The sequence below is a fragment of the Rhinopithecus bieti genome, unplaced genomic scaffold (genome assembly GCF_001698545.2).
Source record: "Rhinopithecus bieti isolate Rb0 unplaced genomic scaffold, ASM169854v2 scaffold_57182, whole genome shotgun sequence".
NCBI lineage: Eukaryota > Metazoa > Chordata > Mammalia > Primates > Cercopithecidae > Rhinopithecus > Rhinopithecus bieti.
Genome location: NW_016821831.1, coordinates 1 through 8567, shown reverse-complemented (window position 1 = coordinate 8567; position 8567 = coordinate 1). Strand labels below are relative to the sequence as shown.

Below are 8567 nucleotides of genomic sequence, written 5' to 3'. Positions count from 1 at the left end.
CTGAGGAGGCTGAGGCAGGAGGATTGCTTGAACCCAGGAGGTGGACGGTGCAGTGGGCTTAGATTGGGCCATTGCTCTCCAGCCTGGGAGACAGAGGGAGACTCCCTCTCAAAAAAATAGAAAAAGAAAAAAGAAAAGAAAAAGAAAAAGGTAATAATAGCTCAGAACAATAGCCACCCAAGTCGGTTAGAGCCACAAGATATTTGACCCCCTAAAGAAAGTAAAGATAACATCTTGACAAATGTCCCTAAGTTGTTTTTCGGAGTCGCAGATCTCCACTGGATGAAAAATGGTGACAGCTTTCCCTTCCGCCTCAGATAACGGTGAACTGAGGACTGAACTCTCACTGGTGTTCTTTGTTCCATATTTCTTCCTGAGGGGCCTGGAGGGAATCACACTCACAGGCAAAAACTTAACACTCAGCCTCCCAAAGTACTGGGATTACAGGCATGAGCCACCGTGCCCGTTCCTGGCCTGCTTTTTAGTAAAATTTTACTCCTGCTCTGCAACTTGCCTCTATCTGGTTTCTACCTTATGACCCTCAGTCAAATTCTTTCTTCTGAGGAGGCAAGAATTGAGGTTGTTTCAGTTGTGTATAGATTCACCACCGGGAACTCAGATACCTTCCACCCGTAACAGGTCGAGGATGCTAGGTGAAAATGTTATGGAAGCTGCATGCTTTTTACAAATGTAGTGGTTCTCATGTCCAGCCACAGCCACTGCACCTCTGTGAAAGTCCCCTTAATAAACCTATGTCTTTTTAAATGTCTCCAGATCTCTTCCTCTACCCTTCCACACGGTGCCCTCCCTACTGGAGTAAAGTGGGGTCCCACAGGGCACCCTCTCCCTGTAATTTTTTTTTTTTTTTTTTTTTTGAGATAGATTCTTGCTCTGTCACCCAGGTTGGACTGCAGTGGTGTGACCTCGGCTTACTGCAACCTTCACCTCCTGGGTTCAAGTGATTCTTCAGCCTCAGCCTCCTGAGCAGCTGGGATTACAGGCGCCTGCTATCATGCCTGGCTCCTTTTTCTTTTTTTTTTCTTTTTTTGTGTATTTTCAGTAGAGAGGGGGTTTCGTCGTGTTGGCCAGGCTGGTCTCTAGTTACTGGCCTCAAGTGATCCCCCCACCTCAGCTGTCCCAAAGTGCTGGGATTACAGGCATGAGCCACTGCACTTCGCCTTTCTCCCTGTATCTTCATGTATCTTCAAAGCCAAGAAGGAGCTTCTGTCCCCTTGCTTAGGGTCGGGGTCCCAGAGGTCCAGTGTCAAGGCTACGGCCGCCTCCCAAGGACGTCCATCACTGCAAGAGATGCATGCAGCAGTCATGGAAGAGGCTCACGTGGGGCCTACTCCAATTCCTACTGGTGAAAGCAAGTGGAGATGCCCCTTGAAGAAACGGGAATGACACCAATCTCTGGGGTTCTGTCCTGGCCTGGGGCCCTGGATCGTCCAGCCTCTGCTGGGATGGCAGCAGACGACGCCCTTGTTGGCTGGAGCTGAGGGTGGGGGTCCCGTTTCCCCATAGGCCTAGCCCTGGATTCCAGCCACAGGTCCCACTGGGCAGCGCCTGGCGCCGCCCCGCCCCTCCAGGCCTGGCACTCGCCCTCAACAAACATGGCGCCGACGGCCTCACGCGCCTCACGGGGCTGTGTATGACCTGGCTGGTGGCTGTGTCCTGGGCGGCTCTCGGGCCGCTGTTGTGTGGCTGCGCGCAGGCGCTGCGGGGCGGGATGCTGTACCCCAGGGAGAGTGCTGGTGGGAGCGCAAGGAACTGGACGGCCTCTGAAGCTTCCAAGCCGACTTCTCTGACAACCGACGCCTGGGCTTCCAGGAACAGAGGTACCTGCGACCGTTGCGAGAGGCGCCCGGAAGCCCGGCGTTGGAAATGGCGTAAGCCCCTCCGCCCTGCAGCCTCCTTCACCTGAGTGCCCCGGAGCTGGGGGCCCGGAGGAGGTTAAAGGTCAACGGGCTTGGGGCGCGGGGTTGGAGGACGGGGTACCGGGGGGAATAGGGGGACCCGGAGGGCCAGGGCAGAGGAGGCGGGAGGAGGAGGAAGCGCTCCTGTCCAGCCGCGTCCGGAGGCGAAGGCTGAGCCTGGGCAGTGTCCTTTCTAATGTTTATTTTTAATTTTTGAAATGTTTTTGAGACTGGGTTTGACCCTGTCGCCCAGGTTGGAGTGGAGTGGCACAATCCTAACTTCTGAGCTCAAGCGATTCTCCCGCCCCAGCCTTGCACGTTAGCTGGGACCACCATGGCTGATTACAAACAAACAAACAAAAACAAAGAAAATAAACTTGGTCGGTCTTGGTGGCTTACGTCTGTAATCCCAGCACCTTGGGAGGCCAAGGCGGGCAGATCACCTGAGGCCAGTTCAAGACCAGCCCTGCCAACGTAGTGAAACACGGTCTCTACTAAAAATACAAAAATTAGCCGAGCGTGGAGATGAGCACCTGTAATCCCAGCTACTTGGGAGGCAGAGGCAGTAGAATTGCTTGAACCAGGGAATCAGAGGTTACAGTGAGCCGAGATCAAGCCACTGCACTCCAGCCTGTGTGACAGACTGAGACTCCGTCTCAAAACAAAAACCAACTTTTTCGTTTTGTTTTGTTTTTTAAGATACAGGGTCTCACTACGTTATCCAGGCTGATCTCGAACTCCTGATGTCAAGCCATCCTCCCACGTTGACTTCCCAAAGCACTGATTCTAGGCATGAGCCACCAGACACTCTTCAGGCCTGAGGGGCAGGCACCGCACAGAGCTGGGCCCGGGGATCGCGAGGAGGGGACAGTTTAGACACTCTGATGTCGGCTCTGCTGAGGGGGGAAGGTACCTTGGGTTTTCAGGATTCAGATAGAGGACAGACTGTGACATCAGGCCAAAGACGCCACCCCTGTTGCCCTCTTGACTTGGATGTAGTCAGCAAAGAAGTGGGATCCGGTGAGGTCTGGGCCGCGTTTGCCTGGTCTACATCTTCTTTTCTTTTCTTTTTTTTTTGAGACTATTTTGTCAGCTGGGTGTGGTATGAATGGGAGGTGACCCTGCTGGTGCGATGGATCCAGGACCTGCGCACAAGAGTGGTGCTGAGGATTGGCAGTGCACACTTCTATGCCATTGTGGTCAGTGTGGCCTGGAGCAGGCAGGGCAGGTGGGTGGACACAGCTGCTGAACAGCATGGGACCCTCAGATTCCACCCACATCCTGTCTCCTGGGTTGGGACGGTGGGGGGCCTTACCCTGCCCTGGGGGCTGTGCCCTGTGTAGGGGGATAGGTGGCCTGATCTACCCCACTGGGATGTCGTTCTTCCCGTCTGGCTGGCAGGCCCCTGAGCCCCATGTTGCGGGTTATGTGAGGGCGTGCCTGATAGCAGAGCCCCTCCTCATGCCCCGACCTGCCACCTCCCCCATATCTCCTATGTCTGCAGTGGATGAATGGTGTCCACACGCTAGAGCATGAAAGGGGCTACTTCCCCTTTGAGGCTGACATAAGCAGCCTGTTCCAAATGGGGCCCCTGTACTCCCGCCTCTGCATCACTGTCGCCATCAACAGCATGCTCACCAACCCACCCTGCCACCAGGGACCATCCGTGCATGACCGACACGTCCAAGTGGGTACCATCCTGCCTCCACTGCACGCACCCACCTTCCCGCCCCACCCCGTGGTCTTCCTGCCAGGGATAGGGTGGCCTTCGCAGAGAGGACGCCCTGATCTGGGGAGACAAGTGAGCTGAGGGCAAAAGACCCACGGCAAGGGCCCAGTGAACCACAGTCCTCCCGCCCTAGGTATCCCAAGGGTTACTTTGTCCAGAACACAGACTTTGACTTCTTCAACTACGCGGGACTGCAGTGGTCTATGTTTCTGTACACGACACCAACTACCTGCATCAATCACATCAACATCACCACCGGTGTGGAGCAACACAGTGGTGAGGACTTCTGGTAGGATCCTCCCTCAGCGGGGCCTAGGGTGGCCCTGTTTGTTCCCTATTTGGAAAGCTCTCCCAGGAAAAAAGTTCTCCCGGCATCTCTAAACCTTCACAGGTTCCCATCCACCTACGAAGCTGAAATCCAGGCTGTCTGAGCGGGCATGGGCTTCTGAGATCACTCATGTGGTTGATCTCACTTCGAGAAGAGGGGTTTAGCCTAACGTCACATAGCTCAGGCTGGCAGACCTGTCCCTTCCCCACAGTGCTGCTCTCACTCTATCTCCCCTTGCTCCACATCATGCTCAAGGAACAGGCAGCTTTGGAGGGCCGGGTGCAGTGGCTCACACGTCATCCCAGCTCTTTGTAAGGAGGACTTGGTAGGAGGATCACTTCAGGCCAAGAGTTCAAGACCAGCCTGGGCAACATAGTGAGACCATCACCACAAAAAATTTAAAAATTCACCAGGCATGGTGATGTGTGCTGGTAGTCTTAGCTACAGAGGCAGGAGAATCAGTGAAGCATGGGAGGGAAGGGTGCAGTGAGCTGTGATGTCACTGCACTCTGCTCTGGGCAACAGAGGAAGACCCTGTCTTTTTTATTTGTATTTCTTTTTGAGCTGGAGTCTCACTCTGTAGGAGCCCACACTGGAGGGCACTGGTGCACTCTTGGGTTCACTGCAACCTCCGCCTCCCAAGTTCAAGTGAATCTCCTCCCTCAGCCTCCCAAGTGGCAGGGATTACAGGCACCTTCCACCGTGTCCAGCTAATTTTTGTGGAGTTTTTTTAGTAGAGATGGGGTTTCACCATGTAGGCCTGTTTGGTCTTGAACTCTTGACCTCAGATGACTCACCTTCCTTGGCCTCCCAAAGTGCAAGGATTACAGGTGTGAGCTACCATACCTGACTGGCATACCGTGTTTTTAAGGGAAAAAAAAATTATTTATTTATTTTTAGTATATCTTTTTGTTTTGTGAGATGAAGCCTTAGACTGTCACCCAGGCTGGATGGCAGTGGTGCAATGATTGACAGCTGTTTTGGGGCCGCAGTTGTAAGTTTCAAAGAATTTAGGCTGGATGTGGTGGCTAATGCCTGTCATCCCAGCACTTTGGGAGGCCACAGTGGGCAGATCGCTTGAGCTCAAAAGTTCGAGACCAGCCTGGGCAACACAGTGAGATCCTGTTTCAAAAAGAATAAATAATTTAAATAAATAAAAAATGTAAATGAGAATGACACAGCAAAGGTGATGCAGCATAGAGCAATTTGTTGTAAAGGGAGAAGTATTTTGCAAGTGAAGTGCAGAATAGCCTGGGCACAGTGGCTGACACCTGTAATCCCAGCACTTTGGGAGGCTGAGGTGGGTGGATGACCTGATGCCAGGAGGTCTAGATCAGCCTGGCCAATGTGGTGAAGTCCCATCTCAAACTCTGTCTCCAAAAAAAAAAAAAAAGACAGTGAGTGGTGGCACACACCTGTAATCCCAGCTACTTGGGAGACTGAGGCAGGAGATTCGTTTGAACCCGGGAGGCAGAGGTTGCAGCGAGCCAAGATCACCCCACTGCACTGCAGCCTGGGGGCAGAGGGAGACTCCCTCTCAAAAAAAAAAAAAAAAATTAGCTGGACATGGTGGCAGGTGCCTGTAACCCCAGCTACTGGGAAGACTGAGGCAGGAGAATAGCTTGAACTCGGTGTTCAGAGCTTGCAGTGAGCCGAGATGGAGTCACTACACTCCAGCAATCCTGAGGAGACTTAAGAACTAAACATAGTATGGTCTCCTGGATGAGATCTTGGGACAGGAAAAGGACATTATGGGAAATAGTAAAGAAATCTGAATCAAGATGAACCTTAGTTAGTAATAATGTACCAGTATTCATTTACTGGGGCCGGGGATGGTGGCTTACATCCTAGCACTTTGGGAGGCTAAGGTGGGAAGATCTTGAGGTCAGGAGTGTGAGACTAGCCTGGGCAACATAGCAAAACCACATCTCTCTAAATTTTTTTTCTTTTAATTACTCAGCATGGTGGTATGCACTTACAGTCCCAGCTGCTAGGGAGACTGAGGAGGGAGAATTGCTTGAGCCCAGGGGTTTGAGGCTGCAGTGAGGTTGTGACTGTGCCACTGTGATCCAGCCTGTTCAACAGGGCAAGACCCCTTATCTCCAAAATTTTTTCATTACAAAAAAAATTTTTTTTTGAAATGGGGTTTCACTCTTGTTGCTCAGGCTGGAGTGCAATGGCGAGATCTTGGCTCACTGCAACCTCTGCCTCCTAGGTTCAAGCAATTCTTCCATCTCAGCCTCCCAAGTAGCTGGGATTACAGGCATGCGCCACCACACGCGGCTGATTTTTGTATTTTTAGTAGAGACGGGGTTTCACCATGTTGACCAGGCTGGTCTTGACTCCTGGCTTTAAGCAGTTCACCCGCCTTAGCCTCCCAAAGTGCTGGGACTACAGTCGTGAGTCACTGCGGCCGGACTATTTTTTAAATGCTTTTTAGAACCAACGTCTTGTTATGCTGCTCAGGCTAGATTCTAACTCCTGTGCTCAAGCAATTCTCCTGTCTCAACCTCCTGAGCAGCTGAGACTACAGCTTGTGGCACCACAAGCCAAAATGTTTGTTTCTTTTTTTGAAAAAGAGAGGGTTTAGGACTTCCTGGAGCACAGACTTCAAATAGCAGTTGAGTCCACAATTGTGCTCCCTTCCCTCTGGATCTTTCTTCCTGAGTGCCTGTGAAAAACAAGCTTTGGCACTGCCTGTGCGGCTCCAGGCCACCGGTGATTGTCGTTTCCTCACGGCCAGTCCCGTGGACTCTGGGCTTGCTTAGCCAACCCCACAAATGCAGAAGCCAAGCTTTTACCAATCTATCTATCTATCTAGATGTATGTCTGTATATGGCTTTTTTGTTTGTTTGTTTGTTAGAGACGGAGTCTAGCTTTGTCACCCAGGCTGGAGTGCAGTGGCGTGATCTCGGCTCACTGCAACCTCTGCCTTCCAGGTTCAAGCAATTCTCCTGACTCAGCTTCCCAATTTGTTGGAACTACAGGCATGCACCACCAAACCTGGTGAATTTTTGTATTTTTATTAGAGACAGAGTTTCATCATGTTGGCCAGACTGGTCTCAAACTCCTGACCTCAGGTGATCTGCCTGCCTCAGCCTCCCAAAGTGCTGGGATTACAGGCGTGAGCCACTGTGCCCAGCTAGAAGCCATCCGTTTCTATATCTATGCAGATGTGTGGCACTATATGTTTGTGTATATCTGAATCTGTGTATCTTTCCTACTGGTTCTACTTCTCTGGTTTGAACCCTAACACAACTAATTTTGTTTTCTTTTGAGCTGGTGTCTTGGTCTGTCACCCATGCTGGGAGTGCAGCGGTTTGATCTCTGTTCATTGCAACCTCTGCCTCCTGGGCACAACTAGTATTTTATAATCTGTTAGGAATTCAAATGTTTTGCAAAAGATCAAACTACATATTTAAATACATTTCAAATGCAAATTTTAAATGTCATACTATGAAGCATTAAGTAAAAATCTACATTATTAGGCCAGGGATGGTGGTTTAGGCCTCTAATCCCAGCACTTGGGGAAGCCACGGCGGACAGATTGCTTGAGCTCAGGAATTTGACACCCCCGTGGGCAACGTAGCAAGACCCTGTCTCCACAAAATTAGAAAAATGAGCTGGGCATGGTGGTGCATGCCTGTGGTCCCAGCTGTTTAGGAGGCCGAGGTGGGAGGATCACTTGAGCCCAGGAATTTGATGCTGCAGGGAAGCATGACTGAGCCATTGCACTCCATCCTGGGTGACAAAGTCAGACCCTGTCCCACCCCCCAAAAAATGTTAACATCGTTATATAATTGTACTCTAAATTATTAGGAAAATGAAAGAAAATTAAGTATTATTGAAAAATAGGCAAGGTGCAGTGGCTCATGCCTATAATCCCAGCACCCTGGGAGGGCAAAGCAGGTGGATCACTTGAGGTCAGGAGTTCAATTCCAGCCTGGCCAACATGATGGAATCCCATTTCTACTAAAATTGCAAAAGTTTGCCCTGTGTGGTGGCACCTGCCTATAATCCCAGCGACTTAGAAGGCTGAGGCAGGAGAATCACTTGAACCCGGGAGGCGAACACTGCAGCGAGCTGAGATGGAGCCACCGCACTCCAGCCAGGGTGAACGAGCGAGACTCTGTCTCAAAAATAAATTAATAAATAAATAGCTAAACAGTTGCTTCAAATGGACATAAAGATGTAAATAACAGACACTGGGAACTCCACATGTGGGGAGGGAAGGAGGGGAAAGGGTTGAAAAACTAGTCATTGGGTACTATGGTCAGTGTTTGGGTGATGGGTTCAATAGAAGCCTAAGCCTTAGCATTTTTGCAGTGTACTCATGGAACACACCTGCACATGTGCCCCATGAATCTAAAGTTTAATACAATAAAAATAATGAACTTAGTGCAATAGACAATTATAGAAGTTTAATCATAAAACACTTAAAATAGCACTGATTTTTTTTTTTTTTTTTTTTAGGCAGTCTCATTCTGTCACCCAGGCTGGAGTGCAGTGGTGAGATCTCAGTTCACTGCAACCTCCATCTCCTGAACTCAAGCAATTCTCGTGCCTCAGCCTCCCCAGTAACTGGGATTACAGG

At 50.5% G+C, this 8567-nt stretch overlaps 1 protein-coding gene across 1 annotated transcript; it reads left to right on the top strand.

Moving 5' to 3' along the window:
* Nucleotides 1–1524: 1524 nt before the first annotated feature.
* On the top strand, nucleotides 1525–4076 carry LOC108521069 (beta-glucuronidase-like; the record flags this gene model as incomplete). Its single annotated transcript, XM_017860647.1, is given in 7 exon segments — nucleotides 1525–1889; nucleotides 2997–3115; nucleotides 3421–3553; nucleotides 3556–3582; nucleotides 3585–3603; nucleotides 3779–3934; nucleotides 4037–4076. Coding segments are annotated over 7 exon segments (859 nt in total), but the record flags the coding sequence as incomplete, so codon positions are not given.
* Nucleotides 4077–8567: the final 4491 nt, after the last annotated feature.